This window comes from Topomyia yanbarensis, chromosome 1 (assembly GCF_030247195.1).
Source record: "Topomyia yanbarensis strain Yona2022 chromosome 1, ASM3024719v1, whole genome shotgun sequence".
NCBI lineage: Eukaryota > Metazoa > Arthropoda > Insecta > Diptera > Culicidae > Topomyia > Topomyia yanbarensis.
This window is the reverse complement of record NC_080670.1, coordinates 210,354,046-210,381,552: the sequence shown is the minus strand read 5'-3', so window position 1 is coordinate 210,381,552 and position 27,507 is coordinate 210,354,046. Positions and strand designations below refer to the sequence as shown.

Sequence of the window (27,507 nt, the reverse complement as noted above, 5' to 3'; positions counted from 1 at the left end):
ATTAGGTCCGTGTCGATGATAACACCATCGGTCTCAACATCCCTTGAGGGCATATACACACGATATTCACGCGTAGAAAGCTCGCCATCCCGTTGGCTTGTGGGCATGTATGTACATATTATTCATATTCATAGACTGTTCAGACTGATTAAAACAAACCATGGTTGTTTCTTGGCAAATTGAAATTTAAACCTAAATAAACAGATGAAGCAGTTCCCTACTAGAGTAAGATTATTACATACGCAAGATAGTGACGGGAATATCATCAGCAAAGCGCTACTTTGAACTATTTTCCATGACGACGGCAGAGCGACAGACACAGTAAAATAAAGACAACGCAGTAGGAGCTGGACTAACAGCAGTGCGTAGCGTCTTCCGTCAGTCTACAAAGTATACCAGTTTTTAGTGTACTGTCTGTGTAGCAAATGAAACATCGGTTCTTTTCAGTTCCCAAACTGATGCACTATAAATAATAAAACAAATTCCACCCATTCGATTGATCAGTTTAACCCTCAAAAAGGCAAGCTAAAATTGTATATTCAAGAAGTATAGCTCCCAATGAAATCAAAATCTTTTTTGTCGCTTTTCAGTGAGAGAATCGAAAGCCTGAAAACGCTCGATCATTTATATTTCAAATTGAAAATTCATTGAAACTAGAGAACTGTAACTAACCGGGCCTTTGAGACCCTTTGCCTTTTTGAGGGTTAAAGGGAAATCTCTTGTACAGTACTGCTTAGATATTTACAAGAATGCCGCAGCTTGTGCCGATCGAGATGACATTGAGTGATTATCATGAGTTTCGTCTTGCTAGGATCAGTGAGGCTGTATCAATTCAGCTTCAACATATACGAAATGTTGTACTGATAGGACTCTATAGTTTCGATGCAGCAGAAACAAAACGAAACACTTCATTGAGTGTGACAACAATAGAGTCAAGAGTACTGTTATTGATAACTTGACATCGCAATATGGAGAAGTTCTCTCCGTCAAGGAGGATAAACGTAGATTTTCCCAAATATTCTCAACGGTGTTTCAGTGATGAGCATACGATTGAAACATCCAATTACTTCCTTCGTTACTCTGGATCTGCCTATTTACAAACAACGCTGTGTACTTACGACAATCGGTCTCCCGCGTGTCAGTACTGTAAACAATCAGCACACTACGAAAAAACTCCAGACAAAAACAATTATCACTACAAAAAGAACTACAAGGGGCAGCCCTATGGGGTTGCACGAACTGTAGACGTAGGACTATACTACTTAATGTAAAATATGTATTTTCTTAGTACTTAGTGTGTGGGAAAAAACACCCGGACCGGTGAAGAAAAATCAAATTTTAGACAATATAATCACATCTCATGTATAGACCAAGCTTTCTAGTTTCTCTCAAACACCCTTGGATAACCCTAAGTTTGTAGATGTGTTTCGATGCCACAGGATTGTAAAATGGTTAATATTACGTGATGAAAATTCAATTCTTCCGTGACAATTTTGTTTGCCTGCAAAATGCCCTGTGTGTATGCAAAGCTCATGATTTGTTGGGATATTAGCATTGATCGGAAAATGCTTTCCAACGCTGCGCATTGCATACATACAGGACATTTTGCAGGTCACCAGAAGCTGTTCATTTTACCACCGCCACATGTTCATTTTACCCACTCGCTATAAACATGTCGAGCATTTTTAGACATGTTTAGAAATCAAGAATCATGTTTGAAAAAATGTGTTTATGACGAAGTATTTTTACCAGATATGTACAAAACATGTCTAACAAGAAACATAAGGTGATTGTAATATCTCATTCACTTATTAGTTAGAAAATAATGACTGCTTAACGTGTTCATTTTACCGCCAGTTCTCCTACCTACCAATACATTCGCCAAAAACATTGAACCCAAGCGCACAATGCAAAATGAGTCAATGCTGATGATGATGGGTAGAGCGAAAGAGACAACTAGTACCACCACGACACTATTAGCGCATTTCACCAAAATTCCACGCGGCCTTTCCCGATTGAAAGGAACGGCCGCGCTTAGCCCATCTGTCATAATATCGTGATTTTGCATAGCGAAGGGCTGAATGATAACACATTTTGTTCCAAAAACAGCCCTGCGTTATGCAACACTTTGTGCAGGTTAATTATACCAGTTGCAAGTGGGGCCAAATTCACCAAGCTCCGTAAAATTCCTTTTAAATTACAGAATTGATAAAATTGCTTAGATGAGCTAAACTAATTGATCAAATCCTGTTTTAAAAACTGTCCTTGCGTTTAAACCAAAATGGGAAGCTTATTACTACCACTACATTACTTAATTTCAAGCGCAAATAGCAAATACATGTGCTAGTTAAACCAAAAATTTACTGGCAACATTACAGCGGCATTTAGGAAGCAGTTGGAGCGGTCGCCTGTTGGACGACACAGTGTAGCGTCCCTCCACAGCCAGTGTAACGGACTTCTAACTCAGCTACACTGGCTGTAAAAAACACAGCGCAGTGATCTGCTTCGCCAGCCGTTCAACAGGGAACTAAGCGTGTCTGACCAAGTCCGTTCTTTAAATAGTCGATGATGACGTCATTCATAGAAGCGTAGCGCGCTAGGTACACCAATCTGTCGTACAGGGCTTGGGAAGCGCTATCTTCTGTGTGTTAATGCGCGATATCTTGACAAGGTTGTATATTATTTAATTTTTTAATGCTATGATATCAAAAATCTTTGGGTTTATCTATTGGAATCTATTTTCAGGGGTATTTTGGGGCGATTTGTGCAAAAAATTTGAAAATTTATCGTGAGATGGCTGAATTATATGCGTTTAAAGCTGGACCACTTTTCGTTACAACCCATTTTTGTAGAATTTGCAGAGTGCACCCCCATATCGCAAACAAAGACGTAGTCCTACGTCAAAATGCTGAAGCTTCAATGCTAGCAGAGACGATAGTATGAATCAAAGCAACGACTGCTACGAGACGGCCTGCTTAAACCTGCGCTTACGCATGAGGATGTCCATGGACTAGAGGTACTTTTGGATGGTTTGTTCAGTTACCTGTCAATTCAAAACACAGAAGAATTTTGCCGCATTCCACTCGATTTTTCGCTTCAGCTCCTACTGGACTTTTCAGTTGCGCAGGAGCATCGGACGGCCGGAACCCGGCTTCCTTTCGATGTCCTCTCCTTCTTGGATCAAGGCGATGATGGTTTAGATGTCGAATCTGTCCCACTATCATACGACAAACTTATGCTATTTCCCGTGAAAAGGTAATTTTGGACAAAATCCTCGAAGTTTGGGTATTGCGGATATATTTAACCAAGAATGTCCCTACGTGCGTCGCACTAAACCAAGGCACTATTTCTGCTCAGAAAACGCTACGTACATAGGAGCTCCAGATTGCTACGTGTCTATCCTATCAATTATCTGCATGGGAAAAAGACCAGGAAAAACGTTACTAAACAGAAGTAAAAACATATAACTCCTTCAACGCCAGCACCCATATCCAAACCACAAACTATCCTAAAAATATAAATAGATCGAAGGCTTGTGAGCGAGAAAATGACGGGGTTTACCCTTGAGGTCATTCGAAAAGGTTTCAATACCCGCAGGAGTCGCTAAGGATGCTAGGTTCCAATCCCAGCCCGGATTTTTTTTCTCGTGTTTTAATCTTGTATTCCGCTTGTGCATGTTTCGATCTTTCTTCTTTGTTGCTCACTGTCTTAGTAACACTCGTATTGGCGGTTTAACGTCGAAATCAAAACATATAAAATTTGTAAATATATGAAAAATCAGCAACTCCGTGAAGCTAGCGCATTAAACCGTGTCAAGAAACGGACAAATATAGTTTATAGTAAAATAATTTAAGGCATAGGGGACTAATATCTCAAAGCCGGATAGATAGATAAGACGATTATGCTCAAAATGTTGCTTCGTTCTACAAAATCGCGAAACAATTTATTTGAGGTAATTTCACCTTTTAGGTAGAATTGAGCGATTTGTAGTAAATCTGCCGAAGTTCGACTCCTACCAGCAGAAGACAAAATATTAGTCCGTGAGATTTTAAGCCTGTTCCTTATGACCTTACCAGTTCTAGTTTTCCGATCTGTATATTTCACATCCTTGCTCTCACTTGCCTCCAAATTTTCGCAACTTTCCCTACCTAGTAATCTCTAGCTAATTTGATGTCGTTAAAATAATAGAGAAATATATAAGTATCAAGTGTGACAGTTTTGGCTTGTATTCCCATACATTCTATGCAAAATTTCTTTCTTTTTACCATGAGCTGGTCTTTCTATAACACATGTCTACAATTAAAATAGTTATGTTTTCAGTTTTAAAAAAGGGGAAGGTGGATGGATTATGGACATTTTAACGGCTTTCAATTAGCTAGAGATCATACGTCTCCCAACCTTTGAACGGAACGGATCGTTATATTTCACAGTGGTGCTCGGTGTGTAAATTTTAGTGAGTCAAGGTCATCCTTTGTTCGTTCGTTAGCAGCCGTTCTGCTGGTGCCGACAGTAAATCCAGTACATTGTTTTCGCTGGTGCGGAACAATCGACGTTGTTTGCAGATAAGTTTTGCTTTATTTTTTTTCCTCGTTTGCTTTCTTTCCTTTTCCCTACTTTTACTCTACCTTGTAATCAAATAATAAGACACATTCCCGTTTATATAACGCTCTGCCCTCGTGCTTAAATGGCCGAGGGCGAAATACCATCTGATGCAATCATGGAAGTCCCTGATCCCCCTAATACTCGCATTGCTCCCCGTATAAAGCAGTACCCAGAAGGTTCCTCTGGTCCATGGGTGGTATATTTTCGGACCGGAGAGAAACCGGTTAATATATTAAAACTTTCTCGAGATCTGACTGCTAATTACCCGGCCGTAACTCAGATAACACGTGTTCGGGCAAACAAGATACGTGTTCTAGTGAGTGATCTCGGCCAGGCAAACGCGATTGCTTGCTGTGAGCGCTTTACGCGGGAATTTAAAGCGTACGTGCCTTGTGTGGCCTGTGAAATCGATGGGGTAGTGTCCGAACCGGGCCTGAAATGCGAAGAACTGTTGGAGCACGGGGTTGGCTGCTTTAAGGACCCCTCTCTTGAACAGATTAAGATCTTAGAATGCAAACAATTGTATACCGCAAACACCGAGGGAGGTAAGACTACCTACTCTCTATCAGGCTCGCTTCGGGTGACATTCGCCGGGTCCTCTCTTCCCAACTACATCCTCCTTGACAGGGTTCGCCTACCAGTTCGCCTGTTTGTACCGCGGGTCATGAGCTGCAGCAATTGCAAGCAGTTGGGCCACACAGCCACATATTGTGGAAATAAGAAACGATGCGGCAAATGCGAAGGAGAGCATGAGGATGACTCTTGCGACAAAGAAACTGAAAAGTGTATTTGCTGCGGGGGCCCTTCACATGCTCTTAAATCATGCCCTGCGTACAAGCAGCGCGGGGATAAAATTAAGCGCTCCCTTAAGGAACGCTCAAGGCGTTCTTATGCAGAAATGCTAAAGAATGCTTCGCCATCTGTCCTGTCCGAAAATCCCTATGCTGGTTTGGCTAACGTTGAGCAAGAATCTGACGACCCACGAGAGGGAACATCTTTGGTTAACCCAGGGGAATCCAGGAAGAGGAGAAATCCAGCCTCCCCTACATTGCCTCGTAAGGGTGCCAAGGTGTCGTCCACTCAGAGTGCGCCATCTACAACCAATAAATCCAACGGAAGTGATGCACAAAAGCCGAAGCAATTTGCTCCAGGACTTGGAAATATTAATTCTAACAAGGAGTACCCACCACTTCCAGGGACATCCAAAACCCCAAGTGTCCCCTTTTTTCAAACAGATACTCAGTCCAGTAGCGGACTAATGAAATTTTCTGACATAGTGGACTTAATTTTCACAGCTTTCAATGTTACTGATCCTCTTAAAAGCCTTCTGATACGTTTTCTCCCTATAGTGCAAACATTTTTGAAGCAGTTGACTACTAAATGGCCCCTCCTTGCAGCGATCGTATCCTTCGATGGCTAAGTCATCGAACGAGGTCACCGATTCGATCACTGTTCTACAGTGGAACAGCAGAAGTATCCTCCCGAAAATCGATTCCTTTAAATTTTTACTAAATAGTTTAAAATGTGATGCTTTCGCATTATGTGAAACTTGGTTAACTTCCGATATAAATCTCAACTTTCACGACTTTAATATAATTCGTCTGGATCGAGAAAACCCCTATGGAGGAGTACTTTTGGGGATCAAAAAGTGCTATTCCTTCAACCGAATTAACCTCCCTTCGACACCAGGCATTGAAATTGTCGCTTGTCAAGTTTTAATCAAAGGTAAAGACCTTTGCATTGCTTCCATCTACATTCCTCCTAGAGCCTCGGTAGGGCACCGAACGCTTTGTAATATCACGGAATCCTTACCGGCACCGCGGCTAGTTCTGGGAGACTTTAACTCGCACGGTACGGTATGGGGCTGTCTTCATGATGATAATAGATCAACATTAATCCAAGATCTTTGCGATAATTTCAACATGACCATCTTAAACACGGGAGAAATGACGCGGATTCCTACACCACCAGCACGCGCAAGCGCGTTGGATTTATCGCTTTGCTCGACATCGCTACAGTTAGATTGCATGTGGAAGGTGATCCCTGATCCCCACGGTAGCGATCATTTGCCTATCGTGATTTCAATTGCTAACGGTTCAAGACCATCGGAAACAATCAATGTATCGTATGACCTCACACGGAACATTGATTGGAAGAGTTACGCGACCGCGATATCCGTTAAAATCGAATCCACTCAAGAACTTCCTCCGGAGGAAGAGTACAGGTTTTTGGCTGGCTTGATTCTCGACAGTGCGAATCAAGCTCAGACTAAACCAGTACCCAGCGCGAATACCCATGGACGGTCTCCCACACTGTGGTGGGATAAACAGTGCTCAGAGCTGTACGCGGAGAAGTCCACTGCATATAAGGCCTTCCGGGAAGACGGGTTACCCGCTAGCTATCAACAGTACGCGTCGTTAGAAAGGCGAATGAAGAGTCTAATGAAAGCCAAAAAACGCAGTTATTGGCGCCGGTTCGTCGACGGGTTAACGAGAGAAACAGCGATGAGCACTCTTTGGGGTACGGCTCGACGTATGCGTAATCATAATAGTACCAACGAGAACGTGGAATATTCAAACCGTTGGATATTCGCTTTCGCCAAGAAGATCTGTCCGGACTCTGTCCCGGTACAAAAAACGTACCACGCCGCGTCTTCTCACGATACCGCGAACGAAACACCGTTTTCGATGGTGGAGTTCTCACTTGCTCTCTTATCGTGCAACAATAACGCCCCAGGGTTAGACAGAATCAAATTCAACTTGCTGAAGAATCTGCCTGACACTGCAAAAAGGCGCCTGTTGAATTTATTTAACAAGTTTCTTGAGGGTAACATTGTCCCTTATGAATGGAGGCAAGTGAAGGTCATCGCCATCCAAAAACCAGGAAAACCAGCCTCCGACCACAACTCGTATCGGCCGATTGCAATGCTGTCCTGTATTCGGAAGTTGTTCGAGAAAATGATCATGTTTCGCCTCGACAATTGGGTTGAAGCAAATGGCTTACTGTCAGATACACAATTTGGCTTCCGCAAAGGCAAAGGGACGAACGATTGCCTTGCGTTGCTTTCTACAGAAATCCAAATGGCCTATGCTAACAAAGAGCAGATGGCATCAGTCTTCTTGGATATTAAGGGGGCTTTTGACTCAGTTTCTATCAACACTCTGTCAGAGAAGCTGCACCAGCATGGTCTTTCGCCAATTTTAAATAACTTTTTGCTAAACCTGTTGTCTGAAAAGCACATGCACTTTTCGCATGGCGATTTAACAACATCGCGATTTAGCTACATGGGTCTTCCCCAGGGCTCATGTCTAAGTCCCCTGCTCTACAATTTCTACGTGAATGACATTGACGATTGTCTTGCCAATTCATGCACGCTAAGGCAACTTGCAGACGACGGGGTGGTCTCTGTTACAGGGCCCAAAGCTGCCGACTTGCAAGGACCATTACAAAATACCTTGGACAATTTGTCTGCTTGGGCTCTTCAGCTGGGTATTGAGTTCTCCACGGAGAAAACTGAGTTGGTTGTTTTTTCTAGGAAGCGTGAGCCGGCGCAACTCCAGCTTCTATTAATGGGTGCAACGATCAACCAGGTTTTCACATTTAAATATCTCGGGGTCTGGTTCGACTCTAAAGGTACCTGGGGATGTCACATTAGGTATCTGAAACAGAAATGCCAACAAAGGATCAATTTTCTCCGAACAATAACTGGAACATGGTGGGGTGCTCACCCAGGAGACCTGATCAGGTTGTACCAAACAACGATATTGTCGGTGATGGAGTACGGGTGTTTCTGTTTCCGCTCCGCTGCGAACATACACTTCATCAAACTAGAGAGAATCCAGTATCGTTGCTTGCGCATTGCCTTGGGTTGCATGCACTCGACCCATACGATGAGTCTCGAAGTGCTGGCGGGCGTTCTTCCGCTAAAAAATCGATTTTGGGAACTCTCATATCGATTGCTCATCCGATGCGACATTCTGAACCCGTTGGTGATTGAAAACTTCGAGAGGCTCGTTGAGCTTAATTCTCAAACCCGATTTATGGCCTTGTACTTCGACTACATGGCACAGAGCATTAATCCTTCTGCATATACTCCCAACCGTGTTCGTTTGCTAGATACTTCTGATTCTACTGTATTCTTCGACACATCCATGAAGGAAGAGATTCGTGGAATCCCGGACCATATACGCCCGCAGGTGATCCCCAATATATTTTATAATAAATTCCGAGAAGTCGACTGCGACAAAATGTTTTACACTGACGGATCAAATCTCGATGGGTCCACTGGCTTCGGTATCTTCAACAATACTATCACCGCTTCATTCAAGCTCAATGATCCCGCTTCAGTTTACGTCGCAGAGTTAGCTGCAATTCAGTACACCCTTGGGATCATCGACACTCTGCCCACAGATCACTACTTCATCGTTTCGGACAGCCTCAGCTCTATCGAGGCTCTTCGTGCGGTGAAGCCTAAAAAGCAATTACCGTATTTTCTGGGGAAGATACAGGAGTCCTTGTGTACGTTATCTGAAAAATCTTATAAGATTACCTTTGTTTGGGTCCCCTCTCATTGTTCTATCCCGGGCAATGAAAAGGCCGACTCATTAGCAAAGGCAGGCGCATTAAATGGTGACATATACGAAAGACCAATCTGCTTCAATGAATTTTTTAGTATTTGTCGTCAGAGGACGCTCAACAGTTGGCAAACCTCGTGGAGCAATGGGGAACTTGGACGATGGCTACATTCGATTATCCCAAAGGTATCAACGAAGCCTTGGTTCGGGGGGATGGATGTGGGTCGGGATTTTATTCGTGTAATGTCCCGACTTATGTCCAATCACTACACCATGGATGCGCATTTGCGGCGTATTGGGCTTGCGGAGAGTAGTCTGTGCGCTTGTGACGAGGGCTATCACGACATCGAACACGTTGTCTGGGTGTGCGCCGGGTATTGTGACGCCAGGTCTCAGTTAAAGGAATCCCTTCGGGCCCGTGGTAGACCACCCAATGTACCAGTCCGAGATATGCTGGCAACTCGTGATTTCCCCTATATGTCCCTTATTTATACCTTCATAAAAACGATAAATATCCCAATTTAGCCCCTCTCTTTTATTTCTCGTTTTTAGAGTTTCCTCCTGCCTTGTGGAACCGATCAGCTCCAGAGTGCCACTATGTAACCGCCGTCGCCCTTACCACTACGCCTGCATAGAAGGAAACTGAAGCGAGAGCGACTCGAGGTCCGATGACTTTTGAAGGATTCCCCGCGGGTCCGAAGAATACCATCCGCCAATCCGGTACTCGACGACTTACTAGACTGAGGCGCAAATTTGATACGCTGATCTCCCTCCCCCCCCCCCCCCCGCCGTTCGAGCGAAAGTTGCAAGTTTTGCTCTTCTTTCCCTGTCTCTCCCCTGTCTTTGATACAACTGCTGCTACACTGATGCGGAAATAAGCCACCCTTTGAATATCTTGACCAAGCATAAGTTTTAGTTAAAAAATTCAAATTAGTATTCTGTATTCCTAGTTTTAAGATAGCTATAATTTTTACTCTTTATTGAAACTCTTGTCCTCCATCTTGTAAATAGAATTGAATCCCTAGTTTTAAGATTTCTGTGAAATTTCTCATAAATATTTGTTCCCCCTTTTGTGTACTAAACTATATTGTTAGTTTTAAGATAACCGTAAAATATTTCGTAAAATACTATTACTCCCCCTCTTGTATATCAAAGTGAATCCCTTGTTTTAAATTTTTTTCATAAAAAAATCTTTTGGCCCTCTTTTGTATATTGAATCTTATTTCTAGTCTTAAGATAGCTGTAAACTTTCTTTTCCTTTGTAAAAAAAAATATTTCAACATTGTAACCTCCTAGTTTTAAGATATCCAAAATGTAAAAACAAAAGCATTTGGCACCGCCAAGCTAACGCATTTGTGCCTATCAAATAAACGAAATGAATAAAAAAAAAAAAAAATTAGCTAGAGATAACTGGGTAGGGAAAGTTATGAAAATTAGAGCCATAGTACTCAAGTGAGAGCAAGGATGTGAAGTATACAGACCGGAAAACTAGAAGTGGCAGGATCATTAGAACAGGCTTAATATCTTACGGTCTTAACTTTTGTCTTCTGCTGATGAGAGTCGAGCTTAAGCAGCATAACTACGAATCACTCGAGTTCATTTTATTAGTTGGATTTTTTTTATTTTTCAAAATATTTTTAAGCAGCATAACGGAATTTATTCTGGCACTGTTTCGAAATATTTCGCAGTCAATACTTATAGCAAATCTACTGAACGTAAGAATTCGTCCTGATCGGAGATCGAACATGACATATGAGTGTCTTCGAAAACTTTTCGAGGATCCGGTGAGTCACGTCACATCAAAATCATACATCATCCCAATCACATGAAGAAAACAACTCATCAAACAAATATTATTAGCAGATAAGTCCCCCCTCCCCATCATCAACATCTAACCCCGGTCGGAAATCACACGCGACTAATAGTTTAACAACTTTATCGCAAAACTGTTATCTAGTTGCAGCTCTTCCCTCCATTCGCACCGTCTTATCACAGTCCCAATCACGCGTCATCACAGGCGCACATGCTCCAACGCGAATCATCGGCGAAGGTAGCTCTTCGTATATCACAAATCGGTGCTGATGGATTGCAAGAAGCCCCATGTCCATCAGTACTAGCTCAGTTCTCAAAGCCGACGCCAGGTCGGGATCTTCAAACGGTGCAAACGGTGCGAAGTGTTTTCTTCTGCTTACTAAAATCCGCGAAAGGTCACCAGCAGTGATTCGACAAATCAGTGATAACGAATTCCGAAAATTTCAATTTCAAGGTACTTACTTAGGTCCAAGTGAATTAATTCGTGATTGGATTTAGTATCGAGAATATTAACTCGACGACATCCTCCCAAGTATCTATCTTTTTCCCCTCCACCCTATCCAAGGACCGCAGTTCGTTACCTATGTGCATTAATTTCACCTATTTCGGTGCCCAGCTGGCCTGTCACAATGTCCTCCGATCATCCGATCGTCGGTGTAATCGATTCAAGTATTCAAATTCGATCTCCTTCGCCCGGTACAGCTCCTGATCTTGATCGACTTGCTGATGTTGCTCCTCCCCGGTGACTGTTACGGATTAATTCATCAACCAAAAGCGCGCAACCTCCTCCTCCCTTCAAAACTAGACCAACACTGCAACACTAGAGTAGAGCGAGAGAGGCAGAGGAAGAACGATTTTTTCGATTTGAACCCTCCGCGCTGCTTCCGTTCCGATCCGATCCGACACACCCGTGTGCCGAGCATTTAATTTGTGCTGATGTTGGAATAATTTCCATTTTTTTTTCGATTTCGATTCGTCCATGGTTTTAGGTCTTGCCAGGAGTCCGATCCAGAGCAGTGTTGTCGGTCAATCAGTCAGTCAAGTCAGAACGGTCAGTAAGAGTGGATACACGGTTGAAAGAGTCCGGTCTCCTGTTCACAACCGCGAGTGCCACCAGTGCGAGTGAACTGAATACGTTAGACGTATAGTTGATAGCAGCAGGGCGTACTTTCTCGTTGCAAGTTTCTGCCGGCAATGCAAGACGCCGACGACGGTGAGGGCTGCTTCGGAGCAGTTGACGAAAGCGCAGTGCACGTGTCCTGGCGCTGCTGGTTTCAGCTACTGGCAGCGGAGAATAGAACTTTGGAACATTCGTTGCTGGGTTTGCTGCCGGATTGTGGAGATGATCTGTTCGTTGGAAGGATTCCGATTGGGACGCTATGCTATGTGGTGGCCGTTGTGGTCGTTGGATGGTTGTGCTGGAAGTTCTACTACGGCGCCGTGGTATGGAAGAGAGTGAGTTGTTATCTTATTATGACATGTGGTCGGGGTGGGTAGTGGATTATACACGGTTCACAGTACTTTGGTACTAAAATAGATTGACTTTTAGTATTCATAGCACATTCACATTCAAAAATAAATAATATTTACCCTACGTGTTGCGTTCAGATTTGACTCACTCAAGTGGTAAATAGAATCATTTCAAGAGCCTCCTATGATCAAAGAGTACCCCTAAGCGTGCCATGAGATATTAAATATCTAATACTTTTCAAATTTTGTTGTTTTTTGCTCAATGTTTATTGGAAAATCCATTTCACAAAAACGGAAAATTTTAATTCATTTATAAGGTGAATTGGAGGTGCGATAGCGAGAGGAAGCCGTCAAATATACTGTAAAAATAGTATTCTTTTGAAACCCATAAAGGGTGATGTGCTTATTTTCATCTTGTTGGGGAGAATGCCGCCGCCGAATTTTGATAATTATAGTGGCTTACAATCGATGGATTGTTTCTTAATTCTGACCCTTGCCACTTTTCCTAGAATCATTGTATATGATTACGCCAATGGCGTGGAAATCGTGAATTTCGTAGCACAAAATTCTATATCTTTTTTAAATTGGTTCTCAGAATTTCCCTCGAAAAGAGTCAATTTTTCTGTTCTGCTGTTAATACAAAATAATTTATTTCTGCAACAATGCTGCCGCTTTTATTCTCTCAAAATGTTTGATATTTCTCGCTCGGTAGAATACTGTACCCAAGTAACAAAAAGTTCGGCTCACAGGGTATTTTTTGACATGCGCTGCTTAAAGAAATTCAGAAACAGCTTTCTAACCATCTTAATTTATATAAGAACTTTGAAGCCAGTATGCCTCCAGATATCAAAGACACCGGTCACGACGAGCGTTCGAAGCGAACGGAGCAAACAATGGAACAATAACAGTGACCCATTACGTTAGGTAGCCGTGCACTGAACGATTGTAATCTTTTACAGAGTTCCGCATTATCCATACCATACTATTACGAAAAAAAAACTTCAGAAAGTACAGAGTTCGACCACCAATGTTTACAATATTCAGTTCCATCATGTACGGAAGGTGGTACGAATAGACTGTGGCTGTGTAAGGGTTAGAATAGAATAGAATATGGCACGGCTCATTGCGTTAGCTTTAGTAAACCGGCGAACAATTATATACTTACAATGAGTAAATGCACAACGTACTTTTGCGCGTGGAGATTCTTTTTCGTCGCGGGAAAGCATTTGCTGCGTCATTTACTACAGCTTGGGGTTCTGTCGGTCTACCTTCTCTCACGTTGTCATAAACGGGTGCGCGACGTTCGGCATAAATACGTTAGACATAAGTACTTTAGGCATACATACGTTAGGCATAATGGACGTTAGGCATAATGGACGTTAGGCGTAATGGACGATTGGCATAATATACGTTAGGCATAATGGACGATTGGCATAATGGACGAAAGGCATAATTCACAAAAATATAAACCGATTTTAATCCACCTTACCCCCGTTTTTCGGGTTTGAAAAAACTACGCTTTGCTATACCATACCTTCGTATGACTTTAACGAGAGACCGTGATATGAAAAATATAATGCGAGATATTTATCTATTACAAGTGTAGATTTTTTTTCTATTTTTTACGTAGATTAACTGGATGATTTCCTCATTTAAGTCAACAGTTTTGGTTCAAACACATTTCAAGTCTATTAGATGTATTACCAATATAACTGTAATCAAGTATTGAAAAATAAGTCAAAATAATTACCAATAATTAAGTTTTGGAGCTATGGAAACTTGCAGTATTATGGACAGCATCCGCATTAGGCTAAGGTTGTTACGTTTGTGACGATACCTTTTATGTTTCGGTTTTTTGTCAAAGTACCCGAAAAAACTCTCTCGTATTAGACAATTTGCGTATTAATACCTTTGATGACCTCAAGAATATAATCATTGAACTGTATCCCAGATTATACAGTTCAGTGAATATATGAATATGGCTGCTTCCATATTATCTCCCACATTAGATAATATAAAAACAGCAATATTAATATATTCGTTGAATGAATAATAAAATGCATCATTCTTTCTTTCATGAGCTGTTCTTAAAGGCATATATTTTCTTTTTGGAAAACTGCACCTTGCATGAATTTAAGAACTAATCTAAGTTATTGTGCGTTATTCATGCCTTAATACAAATGAGTTTGTGTTTAAACAAGCGTATTGAGCCTATTTTACTCATATGCAATTTATCGGCTGTACGTCGAGAAATTAATGCAATCTGAGTTAGTTCCAACTTTTAGTATAATACCGCTTTTGCCGCAACGCACTCATTGTAGGATACCAAATGTAGTCCCATGCACTGGAAATTTTCGCATGCCGCTATGCCGCTGTCATTGTATTCGGTCCTTAACAATGGAATCTTTATAATTCTATCTTACTTATCCAAGCATTCGATCTGCTTTCTTAATTTGAACAAAGTTTTCTTCAAGTATATACAGCAGAATAAAAGATTGATAAAGTTGGATCAGCTTCCAAAGTATTTCTACAGCATCAAAAAAGTTCAAACATTCACGCAACCACCCGAGGCCATCACCTTAAAAAATAAGTTTCTTGAAGTAATACTTCAACAAGATAATTTATGCCAATCGTCCATTATGCCTAACGTCCATTATGCTTAACGTCTTTATGCCTAACGTACGTATGCTAAACGTCCGTATACCTAACGTATTTATGCCTAATGGGGTACACCCGTCATAAACGTCCCTGTTGTCGTCGGCTTGGTGCTTAATATTAGATGTTTCTGTTTGCTTATTGTTCTTATTAGTGTATATGTGTTGGTCTTTGAATTTGAGGTACTGACCGCTGTGGTATCTGGTTGGGTGCTACTCTTATTTATTGAGATAGTAGCTGTTTTCGGCTTAGCAGAAGTTGTCGATGTATGTACGTGGGTTTTTTTGTTATAGTAGATAATTTCTTCGTGTCTCCAGCATAGTGTTTCCCATAGAGGTACAAAGTAGGTACAAAGCGTTGTATGATTGTGAAAAATGCCTTCAAAAATACTTGGAAGAGTCAGTGGGGTGTCAATGGAATGTATAGGAAAAGAGTGACTATTGCAATGTTTGAGCGCCATCGGACATGATTAAGGGGTGCTGCAAAATTATCAAGGGTCTAAAAATTACATTCGTCAAAAATCACCAAAGAGAAAATTTTGAAATTTCAGAAATATAATTCGTATTTTGACGTCAAATATCTTAGAAATGCATGAAACGTTGAGAACCGGTACCATTCAGAAAAAATATCCAACATTGGCCCTTTTGTACACTTCTGGTAAAGCGTCATAACCTGTCGCGCAGCTGTCACTAACCATCGGAACATTACGCACATGGTGAAATTGTATACGGGAGACATATGCAAGCTTAAACGCCACGTTCAATTTTAATAATTGTTCCCCGTAAGACATTTTCGTCTCTAGTTAGCTCATTTTCACTTCAAAGTATGCAAATGGTATTTGCCGCGAAGTTGCTAAGAGTTCCACAGCTAGTTTCGTTTTGAGTTTCAAATTGTTAACAGTTCACACACAAAACTTCTTTCAAACATTGGAGTCACTAAGAACACACAACAACAAAACATCATTTGAACATTAAAGTGAGTAAGAGTACAGAAACGGAACTTTTATGCACCTCTTGTCACGAAGATGCAAAGTATTCACAAACGACACTTTTGTGCCTCTGAAATTACCAGCAAATGCGTGTGTAGAACATGTTAGTCGTGGTTATCGAAGAGAACAGTGTGACGTTGGCGACATCATCGACGTTGATCGCAGAGAAGAGGAGGAGGCATTTGCGTCTTTTAGAAGTGGAGACTGAGAGCGTCGAGATAACTATAAACTCTGACAAGATAAAGTACATGGTAGTTGGTAGAGAGCGAGGCAGTCCGAACGGTTCTGAAGTTGAAATCGGTGGGGAACGGTATGAGGTTATCGACGAATTTATATATCTTAGAACAGCGGGGACATGAGCTACAGATGAGGTAAAAACGAGTATAGCGGCTGCGAATAGGGTTTTCTATGGTTTGCGTAGATAGCTAAAGTCGCGTAACCTACAGATACTAATCGCTAATACTCCCTGTTGCTCTGTACTGCCATGAGGCATAAGTAGTGCAGGAAGCAGACTGTCGAGTGCTCGGGGCGGTTGACTGAAGAATTCTGCGTTCAATACTCGGTGGCACAGTAGGAAATGAAAAATGGCGCAGACGGATAAGCCCCGAGCTGTATCAAGTATACAAACATGCTGACATCGGAAGGTTGATAGAGCACGACAGACTACAGTGGGCTGGACATGTAGTGCGAATACCGGAAGAAAGGCTAGCAAAAGTTATGCTCAGCAGAGAACTTGGAAGATGTCGTCGACTTCGGGGCAAACCCCGCACTTACTGGCTGTTTGTACTAGACAAAGTTGCGCTTGCGGTAGGCGCTCAAAGAGACATTCAGATATTCCAGAGCACCCAGATTGCTCGGCCACGATGGCGATGATGAAGTCCTGAAGATTGGGAGTTTGTCTCGGTAGACCACTTCGTCGTAGCATCGGATGAGGGCTTCACCAAACCGAGTTCTTTGGTCGTCAGACGGAACGACTCTTTGGCCCCTTGTATAGGATGGTTGTATCACCTGTGAATTAGGACCGAGGGAGATGTGATGTGGTATGTCGAAAGTGAAGACGTACAGAACGAGCGACCTCAATCGCTTACTAGATGGTATCTAGCGCAGTGTTAATCTCCAACAGGGAGTTCCGTGGTATGCTGGTCGACTCGTTGAAACGCTTCCAAAATATCAGTGGTCGAATGTCAGCTCGCTAAAGACGACTGGATGATTATCGGTGGAGATGTTGTGATGCAGATGCAGAGCCCCAGATCTGGATATTTTCGTCATACACTCACAGGAGCGAAGAAGTTGCATTGCCAGCTTCAAAACTTTCAGTGAGATTGATGCCATTTCGGATCTGCGTTCTATTGTCCCACCATATTCGCTCTCTGATAAACTTCACCTGCTGACGAGTTAGCTTGGTCAAATCAGCAAGGTCGAAGTCGTCGTCCTGGTCAGACCTTAAAAAGCCGGAATGTTGATATGTAGTTGTTTACCTTCAGCTTCTGACGTAGGAAATTAAGCAATTTGAAATGTGTCATCGACAACAATAGGAGCAATGTCCAGTTTACGGTCCTCCTGCAGGGTAGAAAGCACCACGTTGAAACGATTTCCACAGGAAACTAACGGCGATAAAAATGGAATTTTATTATTCTTCAAAACTCTTTGTACTCAACTTTCTACTCGACGTAAAACGACTGATTCGATAGCAAAGAATTAGTTCAAAATGTCCTAGTTTAAGGACATTACATGCGAGCCCCAACATAGCTCCTACACCACACACACACCTCTCCCCTGCCTAACCATGTATCTGACATGAGCAAATATAAAAATACGTTTTTCAACACACTTACCTTGCTGGTGTGCCACGAAACTGCTACTTAAGGAAGCTAGAATATTTTCCTATACAATCGAGTTTTTGACGGAATGCCATCTGTAGCTCCTATTTTGTGCGAAAATATCACCCCTCTTCACTTGGGGTTTCTTTTCGAAACACTTTTTTTTCTTCTCGTTTTCATTACACTTTTTCAAATGCACTTTTTTCACACACCACTAGCAAAAACACTCGCAAAACTTTAATCGTTTACTAACAAAACTTAAAATTTTCTGCCAATGTGCAGATGACCAAAGGAAAATGTCCGGAAACTCTCATTTGTGCGTTTGAATTTTCACTTCAGATTTCAGTTTTTCATAATGTAAACAAGCGAGTCGGTACCTAGCAACGTGGCTTCCACATATCTTCACCTTAAGCTTTAAATGTATATGTTTGCTTCTGGTACAATCCACGAGTACAATAATGAAATTTTTCCTAGTGTAGTCACCCACGCCTCCTTCGATCTAGTGTGCCATAATAAAAAATCTTAGCCATAATTTTTTTTTTCAAATTTTCATGGCATACTAATTTCTAACTAAATTCGCGTTTCACAGCAAGCAAGTGCTCAAATCGACTACGGTTATGGATTCGAAGCCCACATTTTGGGTGATGAAGGATACTGTGGTTTAAAGTTGTTCAGATCAGGTCTAACATGACTATGACTTTCGACAACAGAGTTTGATGAGCTCTTCCACAAACGACAATCCGCGGAAGCAACTGCGGAAGGCTGTCTCGTTGATTGTTGAGAGGAAGCAGCTCTTCCTTCGGAACTACGTGGGGGTTCTTCATTGCAGACCGAAGGTGGATAGCGTTTCGACGGCGATCCGACTTTCAAAGTAACGATTTGTATTGATCCGACAAGTCGAAAAAGAAGATTAGGCAACGGAAAAGACCAAAAACAGCATATGCCTTAATGACCCAACGGGCTATCGAATTTCCGGTTTGTTTTCCGGGAATCTGAACGAACAAATATGATCTTCGGTGCGGAAATAACAACGTAAAAGACACTTGGAATGTAGTGTACACGGCGCTATGGGACTCATGGACATTTTCCTTTTCAATCTAATGATCCTGCTACAACAGAATCTTGCGATCCGGATACGACGGGGATGATGACATCATTGGAAAGCTGACCGAAGAGTGGCTAAAGTGGGTCGAAACGGAGTCAGGATTGCTCGTTGCAGCAGATGCTGCGACCTACTTCAAGATTGAAGAGGAAGAAAAGGTAGAGTGTGACCCCGTAATTGAAGTTCGTCTAGCTGAGTGATCGCCAATTCTCACCGAATGAAGATCGTACGCCGTGTATTCTACAATCTGCTCATCGGCTCTACAGACAATGTGTAGCCTCCAGGGTTCTTGAGATACAACACAAGTGGATGAATGGAGATGAATACCCGTAGCGGGTAAAGGTACGAAGTGGAAAAAAGAACGCCAGACATTCACCTGAGTAGCCGCTGGTGTCGTGAACAGAATTTTCTGCGGAAGTCCGAGCGGTTCGAGGGTAGTAGAGATCAGGGTGTAGCTTTATAAGAAATTCGTCCCAGTGTTCCTCATAACAAAGCTGAACAAAAGCGGCGATCCACATTGATGAAGATAGAGATGATCCTGACGCAAGGCCGCTTACTGACAGAGTCTTAGAAAACGACGATGAGCCCCTTTATGGCCAAATAAATTTCTGTTAGGGTTCGCTGATGGGACTAGGTCCCCGATCACTTTCAACGACAGACTGATCGTACAAAAGCGATCGTGGATGATGGTCCAGCTATACCCGAACATTTATGGGTGATTTGTGTAACCGAATACCTGTCTTGACGAGCTGGACGAAGTTGTTCCAGCCCGTCAAACTTATCCAGAAAGGTACTAGGTAGATCTGGTACTGATCGTGGATTGCAACCTCCCAAAAATCTGCTGGTCACGGCTACCGTTTTGGGTAACCATCAAATTATATTTATGTGTGGGCAGCGTAGGGAGATTTCTGATCAGCTAAAGTAGTAGGACGCGTAGTGTTTGGCGATTGTAAGGCCCTCCACTGAACTGAAGCGCGGCGGAAAAGCTGAGAAAGGCGAAACCACAAATGAGATCTACTTGGGTCTAATCGGGAGCGGGCCTCGGTAGAACGATCTCGATCTTCGAAGAAGATGGACTAGTTTTGTGAGCAAAAGTTTGTAATCATTAAAAGTGTAAAACTTAAGTGATGATCCCGATCGACGAACGTCAAAGCTGCCGCCGTCCAGCAGACCGACCCCGTGCCACCTCGTTTGGAAATCCATTACGGGATCGGGATTCCTTCAGTCGTCTGGGTAAAACTCAAGGTTAAATCCCGAAGTCGCCCATGCCACACACCATTCCTGGGGTGTCCGAAAGCATTTTGCCACCACGCTCATAGTAATCGCCTCGTCAATACCGATCGCGATCCCGCACGTATTTGCACGCTAAGACGATCGTGTTCTCAGAATCGACCGAACGACGTTCCGGACCCGTATTCGATCCGCATTGTGATATCACCGACGCCGCAATCCACATTCTTAACTTCAGCCGCCATTATAATCATGAAATTAGAAAATTTTCCCCACATCCACAACGTCCTGGGACTCGAGAAATAAAAGAGGTCTTGAGTGCCCACTCTAGGACTTCCGTACCAGAAGTCGAAGTTTTGGTGAGTCGCCATCTGCGACATTGCATTTTCCCGAGTCAAGAGCCTTATAGTAGCCGAGGAAGTTTTCAAAAACGTACGAATAGCTCGCCAGTAAAAGACAACATCGTGTCATTCGAAAGGTTTACCGTACTTGGCATTCCCAAAATGAGAAGCTACTGATTCGGCGCTCGTTCTTTTCTAGATAAAGATTTAAGGAATGAAAACGTGCTTACACAGCAAACTAATTATGTCGGCACACAGAGTCATTCTCGAAAATCGATGCACTAGTAAGGTTTTTTTTTAAAAAGGTGATGTTACCGTTATTTATTCTATTTCGAAATCTTCTGAAAGGATGTTATAACAATTTTTAACCAAATACTGCCCAAAAATATAACAATGTCTTTCGTACAAATTAAGATAGAAACGTAGAACTTCTCACTTCACCTGGCTATCAAAATATTGCAACGGATCTTCATAACTGAAAGGGTCCATGATTTATATATAAAAAGTGCTGCATGGTGCGATTTTTTGGTTCCAATAATGCGCCACAGATTTTTTTCGACCAATGGCAGCAGTACCATATCGTGTCAATAAAAATTTACAAGCACTGAAAGTAGAACATACAGAATGTGCTATTATTATAAAATTATTATGTAGAATCACGTCATCACTGCATACTCATTCACACATAATCATATAAGGTAAGACCATCATTCAAACCGTTAACAGAATTGAAACAATTGAATCTCTATCTCATCAACCATTTCAGGATCTCACCGACATCGGTTACAACCACATGTTAGACAACGAACGCATCGGCAAAAGTGACCGTAAGCGAGCACACACCATCAACCGGCTGCGCAGATTACGCAAAGTTGGCCAACGAATTCCACCACCTTTCCCGAACGGATGGTTCGGCATTCTGGAATCGGAACAACTAGCCATCGGAAAAGCCCGCAGTGTCGATTGTTTAGGTAAGTTCTACCAATATTATTTTCGTCAATTTCAATGCTAACATAAACCCCATAAACCAGGTCAAAACTTCGTCGTCTTCCGTTCATCATCCGGGGAGGTCAACGTACTGGATGCCTACTGTCCACATCTAGGTGCAAACCTAGGAGTCGGTGGAGTAGTTCGCGGTGACTGTATCGAATGCCCGTTCCACCACTGGACATTCAGTGGAAAGGATGGACAGTGCACCAACATTCCGTACAGTAAATCCGGCACCATTCCTCGGGTGGCCAAGGTGAAGAAGTGGAAATCGATGGAAGCGAACGGGTTTATCTTCGTGTGGCACCACGTAGACGAGGATGTGGAACCGTGGAAGTTGACCATTGTTCCGGAAATCGAAGACGGTCGATGGGTTTACTACGGGAAGAACGAGTTTCTGGTGAACGCTCATATTCAGGACATTCCGGAGAATGGTGCCGATGTGGCGCATTTGTCTTCCGTGCATGGACCGAATATGCTGTCCGGGAGTGACATTCGCTACTTCCGACCGAAGTGGGCTCAGTTCGGGATGCACACCTGGCATGCGAGGTAAATTTTGAGATGAATGCATTTTTTAAAATGAATAATATTAATTTTTTCCGGTAACAGTTGGCACGAACCGGATGAAACGGACCCACCTCACATCGCCCGCATGGATCTAAAGCACGCCTTCCGGTTCTTCGGCAAGTGGGAGGTTTGTACGGTCACTGTTCAAGCGTACCAGGTGGGACCAGGGTACGTGCAGTTGCAGATGCAAACCGGGCTCGGACCGATGGTTGCCCTGCAAACGGTTACCCCGGTGGAACCGCTGGTGCAGAAAGTCATTCATCGGTTCTATGCTCCTCGGAGTTTGGGAAATGCGTTCTTCCAGAAGTTTGCCGTTTGGGCGGAAAGTGTTATGGTGATTGGCGTTGGATTGTTGTTTGAATTGGGCGAATTATTTATTTATTTAATTTTTCAGTTCGAACGGGACATGATGATTTGGAACCAGAAGCAGTTCGTCGAGAATCCTCTGTTAATCAAGGAGGATCGTTTGATTAAGGCGTACCGGAAGTGGTATAGCCAATTTTACTCGGAAAACAGCATCAGTTACACGTTGGCGAAGGAGAATCTGGACTGGTGATGTCCGGGCACAGGGGAATAATTTGTACTTTCGATTTCATTTAGGATTAAGATTGTAGTTGTCTGTGATTACCGAATATTGCACATGTTTGTAGAATATCCGATTAATACGTTCCTGATCCTTTTACATGACCAAACATTATATTGTCAATATTACTGTTGGCAATGTTTCTGTATCGTGTAGGTTTCGCCTAATGATTTTGGGTAAATGTAAGATTTGTTCCAGTACTTGATTCCTGATCCCAGCTTGTCCGGAGCAAGCAAGGTCGAAACAAGCTTACTTCCATTTATTCCGGTTTGCGAATAGATAAGAGGGAAATTGATCTCCTTGTTTGCTCCGGTCTACAACCAGTTTGTCTTGTTACTGGCACAAACCTATAGACTCGTGATTTTCGCTATGTCCGCAGAGTCGTAGATCAATGATGTTACAACCCAGTAGTAGTTAAAACATAATTTTCATTGAAGACTTAGCAACGGGACAAACAAGATTATTTTTTCGTATTAAAACTCTAGAAAGACTTTTATCAATGTTTATTTGTGTCCTTTTATGGATCTTTCAGTTTGATGACAAGGATTCACCACCGGGACGTGATTTATATCACACAATTATTCAGGTAACCGACTAACGCAAGAATCCGGGCAAACTCTAGCGTCCATAGCAACGCAAATAACGTTACTGATTCCCTTAAGGTTGTCGAAAAATTAGTTTTTGGAATCGAGTAGTTCTAGATTTGCTGTATTGCTTACAAAATTGATAGTTCCGAGCCACTCGGATCCAAAAATGAAATCTTTATTATCTAAACGGTTTGTCAAAATTATTTAATTCTTGCGTAATCTTTAAGGTATCTTTCATATAATGTCAAAACACTTTCCATTACACATCTTGCCCAGTCCTTCATCAAATCAGCTGTGTTAGTCAAGAAAACATGTGTTAGTCAACTATCACTACTCCCAATTTAACATTTACAACCCTGCGCAATTTGCTCAAAGCAATGCAAAAATATGCCATGTGAAGAGCAATGAACAATAACATAACTTTTCGATTCAACATCCTAAAATTAAAACCAAAACTATAGCTAAAACTGGAATTGAAACAAAAATACATTCTAATTAATTCCAAGATCTCATAAATCAATCCTACCATTTAATCTATAATAACCACTGAGCTGGTCACCCTAACTACTCCACAGCCGCCCTTGATGCAGTTCGAAACCGTGTGGCAGAGCCGCTCGCGTTTCGCTCATCCGCCTGAGTGCGCGAGTGAACAGAAGAGCACCCATTTTATCTTTTCTTCGTTCAGTTCATTTGTGATCGCGACCCGGTGCGGTTTATTGCTTCTGAATTCGCGTTTCGGTGTGAGTAAACTTCGTCCGCAATCGGGTTAGAAAAAAACTATTGTTTCCATAAAAAGTGTACCACGAATCGGTAGTTTAAATCGATTTAGTAAATTTGCTTAGTGCTTTTTTGTCGTCTAAAAACGGGTTCTATTGTATCGTTTGTTTTTGCATCCGGGAAGTTTGTATCATTCGTGCGTCGTGGCGTCCTATCGTAGTGCGATGAAGAAAGTGCACTTTGGAGTAAAAAAATGCCATTTTCGGGGCAACAAAGCTCCCGTATCGTTTAGTTTAGTTATATCCGATTGAAAATCGGTGTAAAAGAAGATCAAAAGTGTGGTGTTCGAGTTTGGGTAAACCGGTAAAAGCCCACAAGAAATTCAGGGCGAATATTGCGGAAGCCATTTTACACGCGCAGTATGTTCGATCGTGTTCGTGCATATATAAAAGTTGTTACCGGCAAGCGGTGCAGCGAAAAAATAAAGAGCGAAGCTGTGTTTGTTCGGCGGGTGAATAATCAATTGTGGATTTTAATCGTAGTGGGCGTCGATTAGTTGCGATCGTTGCGATTGGTTGCATTAGTCGTTGAAGATGATTCCTGCGTTTGCGATTGCTGCTGCCAGCTGTCAGTTGTGTAGGCAGTTTAATTGCAATTGATAGTGGAAAATATTTAGCAGATTGAAATGCGTTCATGTATATTTTTAAGAAATAAACGTGAAAGTAGCTTGAATGTTTGAAGGCAGATAAGGTGATTGTGCTAGTGCTTGTTTAGTTTCTTTTGTAAAAATAATATGTAGAGAAATGCATACTTGAAGCTGTCCGACTTGCTAGCTAGCGGTAACCACAGGTAGGGTGAAGTGCCTATTTTCACCATACTAAGCAAGGTGCCTCACTTATTTGTTAATTTCTCATCCTACAACCAATAAAATGCGTAAAAATTGATATCAATAGCTTTGCTTCGTTGTAAAGAAGCAATATAATAACATAAATGCGCTGAAAACAGTAAAATTCTTGAGTTTGAGCGCAACGAAAACTCGAACCGAGTGCCCCTATTGTTGCGCTACCATTTGACTCAATGCGTTGAACAAAGATGGCAGACACTGCTCTAACCAACGGCTTCAAATGGGTAGGGTGATAATAGAAACATGGCGCAAATGGGCTCATCACCCTAAATAGTAAACCGTAACTTGAAATCAAACACGATTAAAGTCCGTGTCAAATTTCAGTTAAGCGTACTTATGCTTTACAATGTTAAAACATTTAAAAGGTTTTTTTCAGTTATTCAGTTTGTGAGTTTATAGAGATTTTGAAGATGCTTTTGATAAGGTGTCGTTCGGATACATTTTAGAATGTGGCATGCTATGGTCATCATTATTACAAGTAAAGATTAGGAAACTGAGTGTCTGCTGCTGCCTTCAAGGTGGTATACTGTCACCTCTTTTATGGAATCTTGTCGTCAATGGTTTGTCAAGGTAATGATGAGCCTAGATTTCCGATATATGGTTTCGCCAATGATTATCGTATAATGGGCACCGGTATTTTCATTACAACACTTTTTGACTTGATGCAGCAAGCCTTGTGTGTTTTAGAGAAATGGTGTCTTCTTGTTGGACTATCAGTTAATCCAAATTGAAGCGGTGTTCATTCGCGAGCGAGTGGTCGATTATCAATCGTAGTGGGCTTCAATTAGTGTTTTTTTTGTGTAGGTCGGTGAAGACGATTCCTGCGTTTGCGATGGCCTGCTACTGGCTGTCAGTTGTGTGGGCAGTTCATTTGCAGTTACTGGTGGAAAATATTCAGCAGTTATGCGTTCTTATATATTTTTAAGAAATCAAAGTGAAAGTAGCTTGAGTGTTTTACAGCAGAGTCGTGTTTGTTCTGTTTAAAAATGTGTAGGGAAATGCATTTTTGAGGCTGTCAACTTGCTTGCTGTTACTACAGGTTAATAATGCACCACCTCTTAAAATCTAACACCATTAAATTCCGTGTCAAGTTTCCGCTTAAAGCTTATTTCTTTGCATCACTGACACCACCATTAATCGCAACAATGTTTCGCTTATATCTTATATCATTGAGTCCTAATGAATTAAACTAAAAAATAATGAACCTAAAGTACCATTAGACGGTTTCAAAACTGTGCGGAACTAATGACGAAGTCGAAGATGTCGCTTGATTCGTTGATATGCCGGATAATTGGAAAAATAGGACTTTTGGCAGCGTAGTTAGTGTTCCGGATTTCGGTCTGTAGAAATGTTCGAGCATGAAGAACACTGGTTGGTGCGTAGAAGTGAACGTCATATCAAGCCAGAAAAAAGCGTGTCTGCGATCTTCTAAAGTATAGTCGGCAACGGTGTTCGTATGATGGCAGGTTCAGCAGGTTATTCAGAGGCAACTGACGTAACAGCTGTGAGTGCACCAGTGAACAATATAATGAAACACCTCGGAATTCGTTGGAAATTTTGAACATGAAATCTAGCAGACGATTTGCGGGTAGGAAAAGCTGTATTATTGTGCAACATGAGGCCACACTATGTCATCCTTCACCTCTGATACAGAACTCCTATCCCTTACGTCCCCGCGGTGCCAACCGGGTTACGAACCATCTTGTGCCACTGTGCTTGAACCTGGGACCAGCTCAGATCGCTACCAGTTTATACATTTTAGCAGCAGTTGGATCCTGACTCAGTTCCGCTTTGGGCGGAAGCGACATTAGGGAAGATCAAACAACACGCGCGTGAAACCGTTAGTGTGTCCGTCATACAAATTAGGGCTTTCGGTACAGTTACTGCTTATTTTAGACCGCTCAAAACTATTTCATATTCATTACACAAATAAAAACGAGTTTTTTGTAGTAGTTTCGGTTTGTTCACTACGTTCGATTAATTTTGTTTAATTCCTTTTGCTAGTTTTCCTTCTATCAAAAATATTTATAAAAATTAAAATGAGTTTCTCGCTATTTAACGTGAAGTTCAAGCACAGACTAACAGACATAACACTATGAGGGAATTCCCTCAAAAAAACATCGATCCGACAATTTTCCCAGAACACTAGCTCCACCTTTTGTTCACAGTCCCAAACACTCATTTTCCGCGCGGGGGACCCCTCAGGTTTGGGAACAATTTTTCACTAGTGGTCTATCCTCCATATGCTTGTTCATATGTCAGTGGCGCCATAATTACAAGTGTGGCCACAATTCCAACTACAAATATATTTAAAATGACCGTTAAAGCGGGTGAAGCTTTGTTTTTGAGTGTTATGTCTGTTAGTCTGTGGTTCAAGTTCAAGTTTAACGAAAACAAACAAAAAATATGGAAATGATCATTGAAGAATAAATAAGAAGCAACATTCCCGATGATCGGCTGTCCGGAACTCAATTAAAATTTTCAGAAATCGATTGCGAACGACTTTCATATAGATCATTTTGTCTACCCTTTTCTGCTAACACAATTCCTTTCCCGTAATGGTCGTAG

General features: G+C 42.0%; 2 protein-coding genes across 2 annotated transcripts in view; both read left to right on the top strand.

The window, feature by feature from the left end:
• The window catches only part of LOC131690804 (cytochrome P450 307a1), a 377,105-nt gene that overhangs the window by 283,388 nt on the left and 66,210 nt on the right, over positions 1-27,507 (top strand). The window lies entirely within an intron of this gene.
• LOC131690790 (cholesterol 7-desaturase nvd) lies at positions 11,304-23,191 on the top strand. Its single transcript, XM_058976809.1, has 6 exons — positions 11,304-11,442; positions 11,978-12,443; positions 21,361-21,565; positions 21,626-22,130; positions 22,191-22,482; positions 22,543-23,191. Exons 2-6 carry the CDS (start codon positions 12,183-12,185, stop codon positions 22,702-22,704), a joined length of 1,425 nt encoding a protein of 474 aa, XP_058832792.1. The 5' UTR covers positions 11,304-11,442; positions 11,978-12,182; the 3' UTR covers positions 22,705-23,191.